At 40.9% G+C, this 22,074-nt stretch overlaps 1 protein-coding gene across 3 annotated transcripts in view; it reads right to left on the bottom strand.

Annotated features, from left to right (window-relative positions):
- Window positions 1-4,294: 4,294 nt before the first annotated feature.
- LOC110830296 (ankyrin repeat domain family member sosondowah) overlaps window positions 4,295-22,074 on the bottom strand; it is a 369,880-nt gene continuing 352,100 nt past the window's right edge. The window contains exon 9 of one of the 3 annotated variants that reach the window (XM_087346623.1): window positions 4,295-4,839. In XM_087346623.1, coding sequence (XP_087202749.1) covers window positions 4,708-4,839 — 132 coding nt within the window. In that variant the 3' untranslated portion in view covers window positions 4,295-4,707. Of the gene's footprint in view, window positions 4,840-5,486; window positions 5,601-22,074 lie in introns of those variants that run through there. The other 2 variants (XM_022065022.2, XM_022065023.2) reach the window with 2 other exon arrangements.

The following is a 22,074-nucleotide window of genomic DNA, read 5'->3' as shown; positions in this document are numbered from 1 at the left end:
TTTGTCAGGCATTCTTTACAGTACTGAAATCTTATATTCTCAGTTTCTCACTAACAGCTTCGTTACTTTCTACGCCCGACTACCGCTAAATGGGAGCATTTCTGTCGTGTCTATTCTTACCATTTCTTTTACTTACTTAAGGTGCAACATGCGGATTCATATAAAACCACAAGTATGAAAATTACTCTACAGAACTTATATAAGTTTTTTTTAACATTTAGACCTATCCGGGGAAATCAAATACCCGAGGCGGACCAAAAGTAGCAACTACTGTCTTGTAGTGAGATATTGAATTATCAAAGACTAAAGGAATAAAACCTTGAAAAAAATTACCCGGTCCTCCAGGTTGGGGGTGGATGCAATAGGCCAACTCCCCATTCATCGGGAAAAAAAAATGCTAAAAAATCCAAGAGATTATAACCTTGGGTACCGGAAAAATGTATAAACAATGTTAAACCAGAAATATATATAGTAGTGAGCTGAAAACTGCTGCAATATATTTAGTGTTTATATTACACCATTTACCATAACTTTCCGGCCTATTAGAAATTAAACAATGACGTTCGTATTTCAAGTACACTAAGTCCCAGTTCTTACAAAATATTTACGTTCCTGGAGACAGTTCGTAAAGTGAGTCGCTATTTCCCATAAACGCGATGTTATAATTGTGGGTTAAGTTCTCGAATGACCGAAAACGATAATTTCATTGCCTGAAATATATTAGATTACCACATATGGTACAGAAACAGAAGTACGTCCTGTAAACGATGGGAAAACAAACAGTTTTCTTGCCTTCATCTTCTTTTCTCGTGGGTTAAGTGATTCTAAGGCGTCGATTTTGTTCGGAAGATTTCGAATGAACAAAATCGAGTTCGGATGATGAGCCAAGCAGAGGGTAAAAGCTCGTATGAGCGAAATTTCTTAATGTGAATCTTCGCAAGGCGAGGACTGGCTGTACCACGAGCAGCTTATTACTTAACGTAGACTAAAAGATATACCTTGGTGAAGGCTCGTAACTATGCAAACGTACAAAGCGATTTCCGAACAAAGAATTGAACCTGGTACCTTCCTAATACCAAGAGTAATGAGCCACGACATTAGGTTATTATTCAGAATTGTCAGAAATTAACCGGTTTACTAACTCCAAGGAGCAGACTCAGAAGCTGAACATAAGTCTAGCAGCGGGTTACTATCCATTTGCCACTTACACACTATTACCGTCACATAAGGACCCGTGAAATCTTAGACCATGTTTTACGCCATGAATCAAATGTTTTTACCATGCACTCTTAAATGACAAACGTTCCATTTGATATACGTGTAATTACGAGCTGAATATACGATTTCCACACACGATATTTGGTGTAGAGCCACAATGTGCAGGTTTTATTTTATGGAAATCTGTTAAAACGTTTCGGAGATGAAGTATTCTGACAGAAACAATTATTGAATAGGGATGCAATTTATGCGCAATGAGCCTAAATAAAGTGAGCGTCACATTTAGCTCAGCCATGATCTCCACACACTCTACACGGGCTGAGAGCTTCAAAGAAATGCTGGACCGCATAAAAGCGTGTTGTGCTGTGCTGTAAGGTATACAAATCAGATAAAGCAACGACTATCTTATTAACAGTTTTAAATTGAGTTTGAAATTAGGTTCTGAAAGTTGTCTGTCGTAAGTGTACAGTCAGTTCCTAATAAAACTTGGATGGTAGAAGTTCAGTCCAATTACTTGAGCAAGATAACAAGACATATAAAATACTTATATATTTATAACACAACTAAAATATCAATTTTGCTTTAGCCCCAATACAACTAAGCTATTATTCTTCAAGAGAAAAACTAGGGTCGAGGGGGAACAGATGCTACAAGCATTCATCATAGCCTTGGCATTTAAGGCACGTCTGATCACAGACAACCCGGTTTCATATCCTGTGAAAGGCAACTTTAAGAGGAAGCAACAGAAATCAGATTCATTAACACGTACTATTTGAAAAATGTCATTGTGATGGATGCAGCATTCACGGGAGAAAGGAAAAACAAATGCAAAATTTTATTGGAATAACTTCAAGAGAATAGGTCATTTTAGAGACAGGAGTAGACGGGAAGATAGTATTAAGGCAAATATTAAGGAAATACTGTGCCCGGGTGTGGATTGTATTCAACTTGAAGTGAATTCAAGTAATTTACGACAGGGTACAGCCATTTTTAACCGCAAAAGATTTATCGCGAGGCTCAATGATCATATTTCACTTTGACTGATCGACTTTGGGAATATTTAACAACTATGTTATTTGTTCTTGTTTTATTTCTACAAAATTAACTATTTATCCTTTTCAACTATACATGTTATACAGCGTTTAAGGGTAGGAAGGTTTGTGAATGTTGAACTGAGAGAATGTATTGGGTTGAACGGAAAGTTTTCGCGTTTTTCAAATGAAAAGTCACAATAATTTTTTTTTTTGCAAAATATATTTACAATATTTAATCAATTATATAATTTCCACTGCTTGTTATTACCGTCTCCCAAAGTGTCACAAGCTTTTCAATTCCGGCGTTGTAAAAACTTATCGGTTTTGATTCAAACTATGCTACAAGATTTCACCGTTGACCTCTTCGAATCTTTCAAATGTCTTGTTATTTAAATGGTATTGCAGTAATCTGAATAAATGATAATCGGATGGTGCCAAGTCTGGTAAATAAGGCGGCAGGTCCAAAATTTCTCAATTCTGTTCTTTTACTTTTTTCTGCGTCACTGAACTGACATGGGGACAGGCGTAGTCCTGGTGGACATTTTTCTTAAAGGCATTCGTTTACTCAGCCCAATTGCTGACAGCAAACTTCTGAATTTATGGTTTCGTTGGGTTAGAAAACGCAAAAAACTTCCCGTTCAACACAAAAGAAGGAATTGAAGGTGGTCTATCTTTAGGGACTGTACTAGTATTTGCTTGAAAGTAGATGTGCTGAGGAAAATCACGAAAATACCTCAGTCAGGGTAACCGGTCTTCGGCCTCCCAAATATGCAGAAGTAAGAATCAAAGACGAGTGCCTTGTGTCGGGCCGTGTTGTTTGGTATGTTTACCTAAGTTCCATAATCGCCACCATAGAAACCAGATACCTCACTAGAAGAGTCGTCTGATAAGATCATTTCCAAACAGCTCCATGGAAGTCGAAGAACAAAAACAGCTGTCCATCAGTCACCAATAAGCAGCCAACAGAAAGTATCTCGGCGGGGAAACAAACCGAGTTCCTACAGAACTCACTTTAGCTGCTGCGCCCCTAATTCCGGACTAACCTTGACTTCATCCCCGGCTCTTACCCTGTGCCCTGTCGGCAAGCGACGTGTCACGGACAAACAATTTATGACTCTGTAACTGTGCTCATTAGCATTGCCAAGGCCACGGTATTTAATTACCTATCAATGGACTGCGCTACAACCGGCTCCTCACATTACCCAACATGCATTTTAATGACTGCGGCCGCGGGGGGGGGGGGGGGGGGGCTGAAACTGTTGCCCATATGGGAACACTTGAGCTCTTCATATCGGGTAGATGGGTTGGTTTATTTCACGTTAATTCTTACTCAACTAGCAGTATGTTCTCTCTAAACACATTATGTATATCATCATAGCCCGTTTATAAAATACAAGCAAACAAATCAATGATTACGCAGTGAATGTTTAGTATTATGGGGTCTGGAATAACAGATTTGTATCGGCAATGAATTAGCTTCAAGATTAATGAGAAATTCAAAACAGTGAAGTAACGTATTTGGAAAAGATACCGTTCTGTATTTTCCATTGCTTTTGTTTGAAACCGATGCCGTAAGCGAGCATCATTCATGTATATTCATTAGAAGAGTATTTTTTCGTTTGAATTACGTCACTAGGCATATCCTGGAATTAGCTGCGTGGAACTGCATCAGATAGGGACCACAGTGGGAGCTCGGGTCGAGTATGATGGAGAGAAGCAGACAGAGTTATGAATACAAACGGACAGAGATAAATGCCTCGAGTACAAGGAGCTGGTTCCAGCTTCCGAATTACGAGGCACGTCAGTGACTCCGTTTGTTAAAACATTCAAAATAAAAAAGAATAAAGTCAGCTAAAACGCCAGAACACTTCCAACAGGGCGCACCAAATTCTAGACAGAAAAAAATAACACTTAACGCCTGGCAACGTAAAGGGATTGGTGTGGAAGTATAACAGCTTCATTGTATTTTGTGTGAATCGTAATATCATTAATTTAATTTACATTTTGTTTATAGGATGCACCAAAAAGACTGGCGATCGCTGATATATCCCATCTACTTCCAAGTCTCCGAAGGTTCGTGTTACCGGGGTAAAATCTTGTACGCATTTCTCAGTTGTCCCAAACAAGCTACAAATCCCCAAACCCCACCATTCGATTAGTGTAACAATTTGCTGAAGAACAGAAATTTCCTCCCTGTTAAGACCAAATAATCTCCTTAGCACCCTGGTCTCAAAAACCCTCAGTCTATTATTGTCTTCCCTTACGGCGAGAGACCAAGCTTCACGTCCATTTACAAAACAAGAGGTAGATCTAACTTTACAGCACTGAATATTCTAATCTTTTAGATTTACAGATAAAGAGAAGATAGATTTTGAACTGTAGCAAGCATTCTCAAAATTAATCTGATGTTAGTTTTGTCATGAATATGATTCTGTTCCCGGGACACATCCTCTTCTCATCCTCTCTTCATCAAAAGCCCGGAACCTCTGCAGGAACATCTCCATATAAAGAGAGAACAAAGCGTGTCTTTGCTTGAATTCTCCGTCGGGTTTATCTGGAGGGAATCATCGAACATACTCCGAAACATCTAAACAAACATACAAAAAAAGATATTTCCTTTTTATCCATTGGATGAATCTCCCCATACCCATGACCCAAAGCAGCATCTACTTATGCAAACAAAGCAACAAGCTAATCTACCCAGCAAGGCGGAGGAGGATATATTCAACGGGACAGCCCGAGGTAACATGGTTGCGGCATTGTCCCGATGAAGCAGCAAAACAAACAAACAAAAAAAAAACAAAAAAAAACATGTTCATTATTTTAAGCTAATTGGTGGCGTCGTTGCGGGAGATCTGCCGGAGGAGAGTGAAGACAAGCTGGGAGACAAAGCACGCTGCATCGCGCGCTAAACCGCCTGCTTTCTTTATCTGGTTAATTACATCGTGTAGAAATGAATATAAAATTAAATTAGCAGCGATTTTTGGGAACAGCTTCAGCTTGCTTCGAAGTTAGAGCGGTTAAAGCTACCTACTATGATGGACAACGTTCGATTACAGGCCTTCTACTTATCCTTGCAACACAATGAAGGCTCAACACATTCTTGGCAAACAGTAGCTTGACGCTCCAGCTACTCTACCCTGGGGAAAAGAGCCCTCAGTAGCCGCTAGATAATAGATAGAGTTGGGAGGATCCCCCAACCGGTCTAGACATGTCCCTGATGGACTCGCCTGTAGTTGAAGTGGGTTGTCAATTACACGCTCCGGCCGCATTACCCCGGCACCTCTGGAGTGTGGCGCTATTGGGCCTCACAGTCGGTCTAGACTTGCGGCTGAGTCCAGGACGAATCTGCGAATTCCGAATTCCGATAGAAATAAAAGGCAACGGGATAAGTGGGTGGGAATGGTAACAGATGAAGAAACGTATACAGTCCACACGACAAACATTATTCCCAAGTGGAAGTATTTGGAGGTCGCTGTCTCAGTTCCCATGTCGGTGATATCTTTGGTTTGTAGTATATAAAGTAAGTTTTCCTTCAAAGCACCACTGAAACGTCGGTCAATTTCTACGAGACTATACGGCGCTACATCCCAGAAGACATCTTCATAATAGCCGCGGTGAGAACCTGGCATGTTATTCAATTAGTTACTCTGTCAATTAATCAGACAGCCTACTGGATACTTTATTGGTGAGTTACTTAGGAAATACGTTAAAACAAAGCGGTGGCAAATGAAGATTCCCGTGGTATCGAAACAAAGAGAAGACAATCCCACAAGGATTGCCTCCCAATATGTTATGTTATGTTAGTCAGTGCCGACGAGCATGTTAAATATCGCCGATTCGTTTGTAATGCGCTCTATTTAATTCCACAGAGCCGGATAGCGTTTTTGTGGGACTGACTGACGTGTGTATGGTTTATGCCATACCAGTCTGACAGTTGAACATAAATTTCCGTATCAATCAGTGTGAGAATGTCTCAATCTTACAACATAGCTACCTCTCCTTCCGTCTGCAAAAGTTTTTTCTAAGGACCACTGGAATCATGACGTACATATCAATTGACCTGTTACAGTAAAGTATGTCTGAATGAAGGATAAACGTTACGTGAATTAGGTCTGATATTCTGCTTAGAAATGAAAGGCGACTAATTAAAACTGCCCCATACCCCACAACCTACTTTGGACAGAGTGGTGTAGCTTAGGAGTTCTCGATGGGCTGGACATACAGTTCGTACACAAAGATAAAATATATGTCGGATTTATATATATATATATACTATCGACTTCTCCAAGATTCATTTATCCTTGCGGTTTATTCTGATATTCTTTGTTGGAATTTTCCCATCCTGAAAACAAAATGCAAATCTCGTTTTTCGTCTGTTCTACTTGTCCGGCCCATATCAATATTTTAACAATTACTTCAACAGATCAATCACGTTCACAGATTCGGAACTTCTACTTTCACATCACTCAAATATTATCTAACTAATGAGTGGTGCACGTATGATAGGCCTATTTATTCATTAAAAAGTTTCCCTTCATCTGGTCAATACATTCCCCTTGATGGTAACCGAAGGTTCGTTACCATCTTCACAAAATTGCACACAACTAGAAATTATCCTGACATGAAAATGTAGTATTAAAACAATCCCTAGAAATAGGACGAGAAGGCATGCACAGGAATGAAATGGCTCAGAATACAGTCAAACAGGGCTTTTCTGAACAAAGTAATGAACCTTTGCGTTCCATGAAAGCGGGTCATATTCTCACAGCCAAGGACATTGGACCCTTAAGCTGTATCTATACCTTCGACTGATGGGCGCACGTGTGTATGTTTTGCATAAGGTTTTGGAGCTTGACTTTCGTATAAACTCAACATTTCTTTAATGCACGCTCGGCTCAATCTCCATATATTTAATTACTTCATCAATACAAAATTTATCATTAAGCAATTAAAGTGGTTCTTGAGCTACAAAAACTGTCCACATACTTAATACAGTGCAGCAGCACAATCGAGACATTTCTTGAGAACAAAAACCAACCTCATGCGTCTATATTCACAGACACAAATCAAGAACTTTCCTTACAGGCCCAACTCAGAAGCTTCTATTTAAAATTCCAGGCGATTGCCACGTTCTTCGCAGTCACCGTGGTTACATTCGTAGACCGATTCTCTTCAAAGAAGAACAAGAGAATAAACGAACAGCGGGAGCTTTGACGAACAGCGGCCACAAGCCCCACATATATTTGTATTTAAAATAAGTATCACAAGAAATGTTAATTGAGACATTATAATGAAAATTAAAAACAAATTTCACTGGCGAAGTTCAGATCTGGTTCACTTTTTCATTCGAGGGTCAGACAAACGGACAGATGGGGAGGGGAGACATGATAAATTATCCATCTTGTCTTTCTTACGTAGCATAAATTTCAGACTCATGGTTCGCGGTTTAAAACTAATCATTCTGAGCTTATTCGACGTTTCCTTCGATTCCAGGAATGACATGTATCTTGATTTGAGTGACCAGCTTCAAGTTCTGACCTTAACTCTGAAGGAAAGAGCTCCCGGTGGTCACTGGACAGGAAGCTGTGTGGATCTGGGCACAGTGACAGAGAAATCTCTCTGCACCTGCCAGAAATTGAGATCCGGTCGCCCACTGAGCAGCCGGCCAATCAGAAATCCCATCTCGCTTATTTAAAAATTACAAAATGACTTGTATAAAAATTCCATCGAAATTCAACGCAAAAATGCATACTTTTCTTACTTTTATCTCCTTTAGAATCACTTCTAATAGCCATCTAACTGTGGCAGTACTTCTATAATAGAACATTCAGTCATCTAGAAGCATGATGGAGTACCAGGTCTTTTATCATACATATGCATATTCATAAATAGGATTCTATCGTACGCAGCATATACACACGTATTTTAATTGATTATTTCTTGCTTATCACCAATAAAAACATTAAATTACGAAATAATCAAACGAAGACATATTCTTTCCAGCTTGTCGATGGTAACTGCACATGCTGTTTTAAGGTACCACCCGGCCCCCACGTTGAGAGAACTGAGACACGATAAATGTCTATCGGACAGCCGGTAATCCGGCTAATTGCAACCCGGTACCTCTGGCATGCAATCCAAGTGCTAAGGCTAAAGATTTGAGGTTCTGACGGCGGGAAGTACGAAGATGGCGGTCTTCGGGGATTTATAGCTGTGTTGGTAAACTTTTAGCAGACTACAAGGCGCTGCAACTCATAACAAAGCCATCTTCAAGGTTACTGTTACCAATTCGCATCAGAAGTTGTCACTGCCAATTATTTGGAAATCTGAAATTTTTTGGAAGTAAATATTTAAATTCTACTATTAAGAAGACATGTTTATGTTACATTACGAATAGCTATTTTTAACCCTTTAAAGCCTAATGGTAACTATAAATACCATAAGCTTCAACAATTAATTTCTCTGCATGTTGTATTGATGAGTTTCGTATAATTCTCCGAACAAACAGCGACTATTCCCTTAGACAGCGTTAACCAGTCGATCTTCGTAAGAGTGAACTGTGGATCGCAACCTGTTCATTTACAACTGAACAACCTGCATCAGATGGGAATAAACCGACGCTGACGACACACAAAGAGAAACTGTGCGCGAAGGTTCCAGGAACACCGTAAAATTCGACAGCGTGGAAAGAGGTCATTTTTCAATGTTTTATGGCTCACTTTCTTGGAAAATAAATGAGTTGCTCGCAGAGTGAAGCTACTTAACTTTCCATCACTAAAAGAGGAACAATGACGTAACGTGCTTAGGCTATATAAAATAAAGTAAACAACGAATTTAAGACAAGTCATCAACGTGATGAAGGAGGCCGACAACACCTCTGACACCTGCAAGACTACGCGGCGCAACATCCCAGAAGACAGACATCTTAATTCATTAAGATTTCGAAGTAAAAATGTTTCGGGTCTCTGGTACATTGACCTATAACGACCTACCGAAGAAACTGGCTTTGAGAAAATCGATCGGGCCCAAGAAGCCTACAGATACTTCACGGAGTCAATACCAATATAAGAAATATCTTCACCTGGGAAAAATAACTTATATCTATCCAACAGTGTTTTAACCACAGTCTACAATTTTTCCTGATAGATTCTCCATGCAGCGACTTTTTTGAAACAGCAACGCTATTCCATGCATGATTTGTCAAGTGCAAAGGGATAAGGAATTCGTGAGATATTCCCTTCTTCCTTTATATGCTTAATGTGTGGTTGCGTTTTACCGATTGGCTCTTTTAGAAGTTCGATAAACAAAGACACTCGGCTTGAGTGAAGGGCAGATTGCACTCCGACGTCTATAAACAGCGCCGTAACTCTGTAAAATGTAAACTGGAGCAGTAAATGTATTGTAGGATATCCAGTTTTCTGGCTGAGGAATGATCATGTATCTTTTGCAGGCGGAAGGAAACCGTCAGGCGGGTCAATCTGTTTTGTCGTCACTTTGCGTCATGGCCAACAGGCGCACGGACATGACCGTCATATTATTCATTACTTTTACGTAAAGAACGCGTAACAGACTGGCGCGGCTACAAGCGTAGCCCTAAAAATATGATTTATGAACAATCAATAAATAATCTTAAACTTGAAATCAGTGGCTCATCAAGACAGTACAAAATTAAAGATAACTTATGGGAGGGGGGGGGGGGTTATTGTCGTAATAGTAAACCCAAATGAAGTATTGACTTCAAGGAAATTGAGACAAGTCGAGAATTTATAGCTTCGCCTCCTGAATATTTGGCATGCATTTTAAAAAAATTTACTTGGATATTATCCATCGTCTAATAAATATAAAACGTAAAAACGACGTTTCGGAGATGGGACTCTATCTCCGTCTTCAGGTTCCTACACAGTTGGGCCCACTAGATAGAGCTAATCCCTATCTCCGGACGCGTCTTCAGGTTCCTACACAGTTGGGCCCACTAGATAGAGCTAATCCCTATCTCCGGACCTAAGATCCCCATCTCCGAAACGTCGTTTTTACGTTTTATATTTACTAGACGATGGATAATATCCAAGTAAATTTTTATTCAATTGACTCTTCACCATCGTCAAGAAGTTTTAGATTTGATATGCATTTAAAAACTTAGAATTAAGTGTAAAATTCGAAAAATGAGTCCGGTCGCAAAAAAGACATCGAAGAGGGCCGCGAATTTGACATGCCTGGCGCAGAGGAGCAAAACTGTCGCATGATGTTCCAGTTCTTTTTAATTGAAGGATCGCCCCACAAATCTCGTGAGAGAGAAGAACAGAAAAGGGTTAAAAAGAAGACAAGAAGTGGGGGGTGTTAATGGGAACCAACAATCCCCCCCCCCCCTTCAAAACCTTTTGTGGGATAAACATAGCATCGTTTCTGTCCATCTATCTTGTTTCTCTCTCCGATTTCTCCATGAAAAATTTATTGAGAGGCAAACTGAAAGTAGAATCCTTGAGCAAGAATGTGACTTGACATTCATTATCTGTACAAGATCCTTTGGTTAAGGCAGGATTAAGCACGGTTAGCCACTATTGAACGTTACAATGCCGAACAAAAAACAAAGGTAATATTATACAAACAGGAGAAACGTAGCAGTCAACGGAATCACATCGTGTATTCTAACGGAAATGAGAAACAGACTTCCAGATTAAGTAAAGTAAAGGCATAGAATTTCTACGACAATTATCAGGGCATTCCCTTACCTAGAAAAGCATCTACCGCTAAGATACAATGAAAAGCAGGCATGTTTTTTTTTTTGTACAGAGTTTATAATTTAAAATACAACCCAAAAATAATCACGTACTGCTGTGCAAGAATTAAATCAGAAGTGCGATCCACCCTCTTGTTACAGACTCTGCAAACCTCCCACGTGACAGAATAATGAAGGTCACAATGTTGCTAGGCCGCTCCTCACATCAACTACGTAAATGCTGTGCTTTTGCAAACATGATGAATTAAGAGCACTGAATAAGTTCGTTCTCGAACATTTCTCTGCATCGATATACGAGGTGTTCGTGAAACACTAAGAAATGCGTATCCTGACAAGGAAGTAACGAATAAGAACTACTGGTAACAAAATTCCAGGACACAGAAGAGCTTGTGACAAGTATTCATCTAGCGACAAAACATCTGAAATTACGATCGTACCGATTTGAAGCAGTCCGTCAGCTGCAACAACGGAATAAGGCTGAAATAATCCAATACTGTCACTGATTTCGCTGTTTCACTGAAAATTGGTAGGTAGGCTCATGTTTCTGATTTAGTAACGTAGAAATTTAACTTCTGAGATGTTGAACGCATCTCTTCGAGACAACGAAGTCATAATTGTGCGGGACAGGACATGAATAATGGTAAGGAGGATAGTATGAAAAAGAAGACGAAGAAGGAAGAGAGTAAGGAGAAAAAAGGGAGAGAAAAAGAAGAACAGGAAGAAAACAACAGGATGTTGAATAAGAAGAAAAAGGAGACAAATAAGAGGAGAATGACATATGGACACAAAGAGCAAGAGATGACCTTGTTCACAAACACCCATCACTGAACCCTACAAGTGTACAATTTAATACCGTGTTTATTCATAATTTTTTTAATATTATCATCCCAACTATACATCCAGGTCTCCAACCAAATCTGTCTTTCACCATATAATTTTCGAAGAAAATTACATTTCTCATTTCTCGTCATGCGCGCTATATGCCCTTGTGGTGTACAAAATTGATAACGCGCGCCACTAAATGCCATCGAAATGCAAAAACCATCACTGAGCATGTCTCCAGTCTCAGGGGTGTGTCCGGAGACGACAGCCTTTGGATTTACGGCGGTCTGATGAGGGAGTCGCACATTACAGGATGACGGAAGAAACAGCTGTGTGCGAGAGGAGTGTCGCACTGGTAGCAAAGGAACAAAATGCTCACAATATTTGGACCTCCAGAGGTCGGAGGGAACTGTGTGTAACAAACAGCTTATTAATTTGTATTCTTCACTAAATATTAGGCGACTGATCAAATGAAGACAGGATAGGCAGGGAGTATAATAAGCAAGTGGAAGACGGCAAATGCCTTCATTCTAGTCGGAGACCTTGAAGGGAAGAGATGACTTGGGCGTTTCAAGCAAAGACAGGAGGATGATATTAAAATGAATCTTAAACAAAGAGAATGTTGTAAGATTTGAGGTTTTCACAGCGGTGAGTATGAAGATTTCTGTCTTCTGGGTTGTTGCACTGTGTAGTCTGGTAGATGTTAACCAACGTTTCAGAGGTCATACTGCCTCCGTCATCAGAGTATGAAGATTTCTGTCTTCTGGGTTGTTGCGCTGTGTAGTCTGGTCGATGTTTACCAACGTTTGGGAGGTCATACTGCCTCCGTCATCAGGGCGATGAGTATGAAGATTTCTGTCTTCTGGGTTGTTGCGCTGTGTAGTCTGGTCGATGTTTACCAACGTTTGGGAGGTCATACTGCCTCCATCTTCAGAGCGATGAAGATTTCTGTCTTCTGGGTTGTTGCGCTGTGTAGTCTGGTCGATGTTTACCAACGTTTCAGAGGTCATACTGCCTCCGTCATCAGAGTATGAAGATTTCTGTCTTCTGGGTTGTTGCGCTGTGTAGTCTGGTCGATGTTTACCAACGTTTGTGAGGTCATACTGCCTCCATCTTCAGAGCGATGAAGATTTCTGTCTTCTGGGTTGTTGCGCTGTGTAGTCTGGTCGATGTTTACCAACGTTTGGGAGGTCATACTGCCTCCGTCATCAGGGCGATGAGTATGAAGATTTTTGTCTTCTGGGTTGTTGCGCTGTGTAGTCTGGTCGATGTTTACCAACGTTTCTGAGGTCATACTGCCTCCGTCATCAGGGCGATGAGTATGAAGATTTCTGTCTTCTGGGTTGTTGCGCTGTGTAGTATGGTCGATGTTTACCAACGTTTCAGAGGTCATACTGCCTCCATCTTCAGAGCGATAAAGATTTCTGTCTTCTGGGTTGTTGCGCTGTGTAGTCTGGTCGATGTTCACCAACGTTTCAGAGGTCATACTGCCTCCGTCATCAGGGCGATGAAGATTTTTGTCTTCTGGGTTGTTGCGCTGTGAGGTCTGGTCGATGTTTATCAACGTTTCAGAGGTCATACTGCCTCCATCTTCAGAGCGATGAAGATTTCTGTCTTCTGGGTTGTTGCGCTGTGTAGTCTGGTCGATCTTTACCAACGTTTTAGAGGTCATACTGCCTCCATCTTCAGAGCGATGAAGATTTCTGTCTTCTGGGTTGTTGCGCTGTGTAGTCTGGTCGATGTTAACCAACGTTTCAGAGGTCATACTGCCTCCATCTTCAGAGCGATGAAGATTTCTGTCTTCTGGGTTGTTGCGCTGTGTAGTCTGGTCGATCTTTACCAACGTTTCAGAGGTCATACAAGACAGAAATCTTCAAAGAGAATTTTAACTGTTTACAACTGTCCGAAGATAGGCGCAGTGGTTGGTTCTTGCGAACACGGTAACAAACTTCCAAGATTCATAATACATAGTGATTCAAAAGTCCCTGTGCACTTGTAAGATAAAAAAAATATTTAACACGGTGAAATTACAGTTATAACACGGAACAACTGGTTCAGAGAACGAAGTGATGGAAGCGATACAGTCACGTGTGTCACTTAGAGTGTGTGTGTGTGTGTGTGGACAGTGGGACATTTAAACAACTTCCCACTTCCAACACCTGTTGTTCTTACATGTGTACAGGAACATCTGAATCATCCTGTAGGTAGTTTATTTAACAACACTGACAGCAGATAGACGATAGCATCGAATGATTTGAGTAAATAATAATAAATTAGGAAGGACATGGAAGAAAGCGAATGACACAACGTTTAGGGAAATCAGAAATGATACAAAATGTTCGTCCAAAAATTATCCGGCAAGACAGAGATTTAGGGACATGAACGTACATGACAGAATGATATTAAAACACATTATACAGAAACGGGTTGTTAGGATGCAAGCAGACTGAACTGAACTAGCTTAAGATATGGTCAAATGGTGAAATTTTTAGTTCCTTAACGACGTGAAACTGCTTTTTTGTTAGTTTCTGTTCTCGCAAGAGTTCGCCACTGGTGAAGATGCAGGACGAGTCGAGGAAAACATGGCGGAACGGATCGCGTCACCTCCTCGCCAGAAAAACCGCGTGAGATGTGATTAGGGGCGACAGCACGAATTTTTTGAAGAGAGAAGCAAGAACACTCTGCATTCCTAACGAGGCAGTCTCAAAAATCAATTATTCAAAAACTAAACAGGAAAAAAGTCTTTGTAATTTTTCCTCCATTCCACAGTGCCTCGTGTAATTAAGACGGACAACAGAAGGAACCACTTTGCATACGTTGCTCTTAAATTATGAATTATAAATAATCTTCCTACTTCACCTCTGAAGCTGAAACCAAACCAAATGTTCATTCTGTATAAGGCATTACTGCATAAAAGAAAGAATGAGAGATTTATTAGTTTTGACATTCTTATTACCAAACACAGCGGTCGAAAGTTTAGGAATCGTCTCGCAGTCCGGAGATCGAAGACTTCAATTCTGGCTCAGACATAGAATATAATTACTTAGAATCTTCGTGATTTTCCTTAGTCGTTCTGCGCAAATAGTGAGATGATCTCAAAAATTATAGATCGTGTTCTTCTGGATTGCTCCAAATCGTATAAGGTGATAAGGTTATTTTAGCTGTCCATTTAGGATTAGAATATGCGACTGCTTTCAACTTTAGACCTGAATATAGAGGAAATATGTTCCTCCGACAAGCTGACAGACTGTAGACCAAAAAGACTGTACAGCGGAACAACCCAGAAGACCACTTCTCTCTCTCACAGCCATGAAAACCTCAAATTTGATATGTTAATATTGTCCTTCCACTAATTCGTGGTCTTGAAGGTGGTCCCTTCCCAACCATGAGGGCAGTAAGTGTTGATGATGGAGGCAGTACGCACATCTGAAACGTCGGTAAACTTCTACGAGACTACGTGGCACAATAAACCAGAAGGCAGTCATCTTCATACTCGCCGCCGTGAGAACCTAAAATCCAACTTTATCAGAGGATTCCAGGATTCCAGTTTTTTCGTTACATTATGGCCTACTTGTAGCAAGATAAACTGGACGTTCGTTCTAACGAGGTGTTGGGGCACTTCACCTCGGCATTTAGGATTCTGAACACAAACTATAAACAGCATAAAGAGCGACTGATGAGCAGTGATTCACACCTACCAGAAGCGAGACAGACAGCGCTTGAAACCTGTCGTTTAAAACAAACCCTAACTCTTCCAAATCCTCTTCACCTGTCCCAATTCATCACACCAGTACACTCCACACCAAAACCAAATGGAGGAGAAACTTCTCTTCAAGATAAAATACTGTAGAGATCTCCTTGAAACTCACGAGCACACTACAGGCCATACTTAACAAGGCGTTCTTCCCCTTAAAATAACATTCTACATAAATGTATAAGTATCAAAGAACTCTTGTCTCGGCAGCGAAGATAAATGCATTCTACTATCGCATTTCCCTCGTCCTAAACCATCCACACAGGGTCGCCAGTCTATTTTCATTTGCTATTTTGGGCAAATTGTATCAAACAAACACACAATAAAGACACAACATTTATCTAATTATCCGTCGGCAGGTTTCATTTCGACACGGGTTCGTATTCTTTGATTAGTAAAGCAATGAAGGCCACCACTAAAAGTATGAGGCGAATGTAATTATAGTTCTAAACACTTAAGCACTGGAGGTGGAGACAGCATGTTCCCTCGAAATGTTAGTGTCTACCCATATGTCCACACGGCGTTAGAGACGAGAACAACTTCGACTTCTTCATCGCCGTGAGAACATAAAATTTCATACAATTCTTTAAGTCAAATACGAGGGTCGCTCATTAAGTAATGCCCCACATTTTTTTCCTCAGAACATATTTATTCAAGATGGCTCAAATTTAGTGACAATATAAATCAATGTTTCCTTTACACATACTATTTTTCCACATAATCCCCATCAACTTGTACGGTTTTACGCCAGCGTGGAACAAGTGCATGCATGCCTTGCCGGTACCAGCTCTTGTCCTGTGCACGTAGCCATGTCCTCACTGCTTGAATCACGCTCTCGTCATCTTCAAATCTTGTTCCGCGGATAGCATCTTTAAGTGGCCCAAAGAGATGGAAGTCGGAGGGTGCCAGATCTGGACTGTAGGGTGGATGGGGTAGCACCGTCCAACCCAATTTGGTGATTTCTTCCCGGGTTCTCAGACTTGTGTGAGGGCGTGCATTGTCGTGCAGGAGCAAAATTTCTGCTGGATGCTTGTGAGGCCGAACTCGTCGAAAACGCTTCTTGAGGGTTTTCAGGGTCCTGATGTACGCGTCTGAATTGATGGTCGCACCTCTTGGCATCACATCCACAAGAATGACCCCATCACTGTCCCAAAAGACAGTCATCATGACTTTTCCGGCGGAGGGAGTTGTCTTGAATTTCTTCTTTCTCGGTGATTGAGGATGATGCCACTCCATTGACTGCCTTTTTGTCTCTGGCTCAAAGTGGTGTATCCAGGTTTCGTCACCTGTAATGATCCGGGACAGAAAGACCTCTCCCTCAGCATCAAAACGCTCCAACAATTCAGAAGAAATCGTTTTCCTTTGAATCCTGTGGTCTGCTGTGAGACTTCGTGGAACCCATCTTGCGCACACCTTCGAATATGCGAGAGCCTGGATAATTGCAATCACACTTCCATTGCTGACTGAAAGCTGTTGGGCCAATTGTCGAGTTGTGATGCGCCGATCCTCAGGAATAATGGCATCCGCGCGGTTCAACATGTCTGGAGTGGTGGCTGTGGCAGGACGCCCAGAGCGCGGCAGATCACGGAGCTCGGTTTCTTCACTTCCTGAAGCTTTAACTCTCTTAGCCCAGCGACCAACGGTGCTCCTATCGACTGCACAGCTTCCATACACAGCACACAAACGTTTATGAATGTTCACCACCGTTTCTTTTTCAGCAACAAGGAATTCAATTACAGCTCGTTGCTTGTAACGAGAGTCGTTCACAGACGCCATTTTAACAGTTCACTACAGCTCCGCTATCGGTTGGAATCATTTGAAACTCCGTACACGAACGCGGGAAACATCAAATCTCAAGCATGTAAAAGTACACTTTTCTATCTTCATTATTGGCTGAGAAAAAAAATGTGGGGCATTACTTAATGAGCGACCCTCGTACAAACCTCATTCCAACGAAAGTAAATGGAATTGTATAATTTTGATCAAAAATAGCTTATGGTGTAAGTCAGTGTTCCACAACCATTTTCCTCCGCAGCACACCCTAATTTGTCAAAGACGTGACGGCACACCACAATATGTCGCCTCACAAAAAAGAGTACAAAACTATACATGACATAAATATGTATCTACATGTAAGTTCTTGCCCCATAAGAATGCAGGCACATGACAACAAAACATTGCACGTACTGAATAACACTATCGATGACGAACCAGTGCGTATTTATTACGCATTATAACCACAAAAGATAAGATATTACTTTCATCTGGCTATTACGTGAAAATATACAATTTCATATAATAATTCGCGGCACTCCTGAAACCCTGTGGTGGAAAACCGGTTGTAGAACACTCGTATAAGAATCACAGTATAAACAACTCACACAATTCTTTTCGGTACGGTGCATAATTAACGAGACTGGACATAATTGGTGAGTCTAAACAATGTTACTTGTACGTGGTATGATAGCCCACAGACCAAGCATCACCTGTTATACGCGTATAGGATACGTGATAGTAAATACGAGGCTCGTCCACAAAGTAAGTTTCCCAGGGGCCGTTTACAGAAACAAAACACAATTTCATGGAAATATTTATTGCAACAGATACAGCAAGTGTCCAGCTATTTTTCAAAATATTCGCCACCGGAATTGAGACATTTGTCATACCGTGGGACCAACTTTTGAATACCTGTGTCGTAGAAGTCTGCCGCTTGGGATTGGAACCACTGTGTGACAACCATCTCCGCCTCTCTGTCATTCTCAAAACGCTGACGCTGACCGGACAGGAATTTCTTGAGGTGTAGGAAAAGATGGAAATCACTGGGAGCGAGGTCCGGGCTGTAGGGTGAATGATTAAACACCTCCCAGCTGAACTCCTGCAGGAGACTTGCTGTCCGTCGAGCCGTGTGCGGCCTAGCGTTATCACTGACCGCACTTCACAGTCGGCGGGAGCTGGAATAAGAACCTCCATCTTCAACAGCTGCAACGATGCTACTGTGAGAACGCGGGAAGTACCGTTAGTGCATGCGCCATGCTACGTCATTGCTCTATCACGTACGCATAGTCGCTTCGCGCAATATAAGGTTTGCTAGCTGTGGGACGAGTGGGAAACTTACTTTGTGGACGCGCCTCGTATACACGCATCAGACGACAAGTGAGTTTGACACTCTAGGGCTTTACTCCCAGGGAAATTCCGTTGGTCCCAATGAACTGAAGGCTGGGTGGGTCACAGTCAGTTTGTGAGATGCGCAGAAAAGTCCGTGTTCCGCCGACAATCTAATCCTGTACTGGCCTGAAACTTAACTTCACTTTTGCAATAATGATCGTTAAAACGGTACGCTCAACAACAACAAAAATGTTTTCGGTAAACATTTCTACACGGCGAAGTACACGTCTCAATTCATGTTTACACTCACTCACAGTTTAGTACAGCAACGGGAATGTATCTCACAATGTAAGAAATACGCGCATGTCTAAACACCGATTCTACAGATAAAGTTGTTGGCCTTACATTAAAATTCTTAATTTGCCTACAACAGAAAATGTATGTTTCTCTGCCGGTCATACGGTGCCAAATACACGACCCAGACTTATTAATGGCAGATGTGGTAGAGATGTTTTAAAAGCAAAAGAAACAAAGTAGGTCCCACAAACATTGTACAAGCCAGAAACTGCGGCTAGTATAAAAACAAATCTGTCCTGATTTTAAAATAAGTGACCCGTATCACTAACAACTGAGTGCGCCAGCCGCTTACGAGCTGGGTCGCCAGGCTTCGATTACCTGCAGAAGTTTTTTTTTTTTTTTTTTTTTTTTTTTTTTTTTTTTTTTTTTTGTAATTATGCCCAGAACAGCTCTGGAGCTCACTCAACATCCTATCAAATAGGTTGGAGGTTTCCCGTCGGGAGAAAAGCGGCCGGAGCCTGATCGATTCTCCCACATGTAATGCCGTGTTAAAGAATACGCATATGCGTCTCCTATACGTCTTATTGTATAACTCTTAATAACCAGGTAATCTCTTGGCGTTTAAGGTAGCTGTACTGGTTTAATGACAACACTTTTGCAGATTTCTCTCCTGTATTTCACAACTCAACTCTGATGTACTGGGTGAGATATTGGTACTGACCTCGTTTAAGTGTATTGTCTTATATCGTACTTAGGCATACTTTTGCCTGTTATTTTAGAAGCAATAAAAACTGTATAATAAACCAAGACAACTAGTTTTAACGTTATATCACATTAAACGAATTGTTAAAATGTTAATACTTAGATATGCTTATTGTACGTTTATGGTTCAGTAATAAAACGAAATGTCTGCTAACTTGCTGAGCTTACGAGTAGCTGATCATGGGATCGATTCCCACTCGAACCAAAACTCTCTTTTGTTTTGCAACTGTAATTAGCACTCTATAAAGAATGGATCTAATTATGTAGTATATCCCTACCTCATTCATATAAATGTCTCTCCCTCTCTCACCCTCCTCCCCCTCTATTAAATAAGAAAATTAAAATAAAGTTCCAGGCAATAGACGTTCCTGCGTTAGGTGCCCGGCCACACTATTACTATAACTATTCGGTTAAAATCACGCTTAGGGCATAAATGTACGTCAGTGTTGTTCTATACTGTGCAAATAAAGGCCACGCGATGAGCCGATCCCCATCTAGAGACATACTAAAATCCTTTAATGCCAATGCTGTCTTTCGGAAACAAGTCTAAAATCAACAACATCTACATCAAAGTCAACACCTCCGTGTTGCGATCAACAGGCTGATAACCTCTGACACACGATAATAAAATCTCAAATCTATACAGCTGGTTCGTCATCAGCCCTTATTTCATTCTCACCCTCTGGCGGTTGCTTCTAACTTGTTCCGCTTCGTCCTTCGTCCCCCCCTTCCGCAACAGCGGTCATACCAGTGCCTCTTGGCTTCGTTTCCATAGAAACGGGAAGATGCTGTCATCACTCTGGTTACATTCTGAGACACAACAGGTGCAGGGATGCCATAAAAAGATACATCGATTTTTCACTCCAAGACTTCATGAGGGAAGTAATAGAAGGAAGAGGGCAGGAGAAAAGGGAAAAAAAGTCTTTCCTTCGTGGTTACGGCTGAACTGTATCCACGGCTCGAATGAGATTTCATCGTGCGTAATCTACTGTAAAGTTCTTAAAGTGAACTGCCTCCTCCCACACAATGTTTCTGTTGTGTTAAGATGGAATAACTAAGGCATCAGGATCATTAACTCTGTCACCATAGTAGGCTAATGCTGATATCTGTCATCGTAGCAACGCAGCTGGGGGAAAAGACGCTAGATGTCACTTGATAGAGACCACGGAAACGTTAACTCAGGCAGCCAAATGTACTGATGACAAAACATTAGTACATACAAACAGATTTGTTTGGATAAAAACAGTTAGAACGTGTATTAATCAGAGACGGGCTTGATAGTAATGGACACCATTTGCAGTCTGCTGCCAAAGTGGATGTGCTTCTGGACGTGCCAAGCGAAACAAACTGCAATTACGCATTTCGTCGTGATATTTCTTAGAAGCCTATTTAACGCCTGTTTCAAACGCTTTTGTGGCTGGTTCTAAGTATGTAGCACTTCATTTCAGAAGCATTTTCTGACTACACTGAAAATATCGAGACCTACATACTACATTCACAATGCACGTGCAACAGGGGAAAATGTTTTCTTTGTTAAGAAGGTTCGCAGTTAGAATCGGGTTTAACAGCTTTACACCGAGAAAATAGTTCTCAGTATAGACATAAACAAATAAACAAACTGGCGTGTGGCTGATGACAAAATTCAAGGAATTTGATGGAGTTAGAAATTTTGTATATAGACGTAAACATGTCCACGAATTTCGTTGCATCAGGGTGAAATTAATATAGGTTTGTATCTGTTGACCTACTGATGGAAATTGTGCTTAGACATTTATAATTAAATGTAATGATTATTAATATTATATGCCACTATCACCGTAATTATAAAATGAAAGAAAGGGATGGTATAAGGACTATAATCACATCATAATCCTGATGGAGAAAGATGACACTTGAAATATCGGCGATGTTTAACCAACTGACATGGCTGATAACCCAAGAAAATATTAGAAAAGTTTTAGGTCATACAGTCTACTTGATGTTAGGATAATGAACAATGCCATTAAGAAATAATAGAAGTGGAGAAGCCATTTTCATTTAAAGCCAAGCTAATAATTCCCTAGAAGAGTTTTCAACTACAGGCTTCGAGAAAAGCGAAATCTAGGAAGACCAAAAACAGCTCGTGTAAACTAGAAACAGATCTAATGGACCTAAACACTGTAAGAAAGAAGAAACATTAGAAAGGAAGTAGGTGTCACAAATTCTTCCCAGAACTTCTTGCTGTATTTTCTTCGAGATTTTGTGTAGTATTGCCGATGTGCCTGCCGCGGTGGTCTAGCGGTTAGAACGCTGGCCTTGTAATCCTGGGGTCTCGGGTTCGATTCCCGGCGGTGCCCGAATTT

The sequence above is a fragment of the Zootermopsis nevadensis genome, unplaced genomic scaffold, assembly GCF_977971745.1.
Source record: "Zootermopsis nevadensis isolate Lab colony 2312 unplaced genomic scaffold, Znev_1.0 Znev_ptg000010l, whole genome shotgun sequence".
NCBI lineage: Eukaryota > Metazoa > Arthropoda > Insecta > Blattodea > Termopsidae > Zootermopsis > Zootermopsis nevadensis.
The sequence above is the reverse complement of the archived record's forward strand: the minus strand, read 5'-3'. Positions and strand labels throughout refer to the sequence as shown.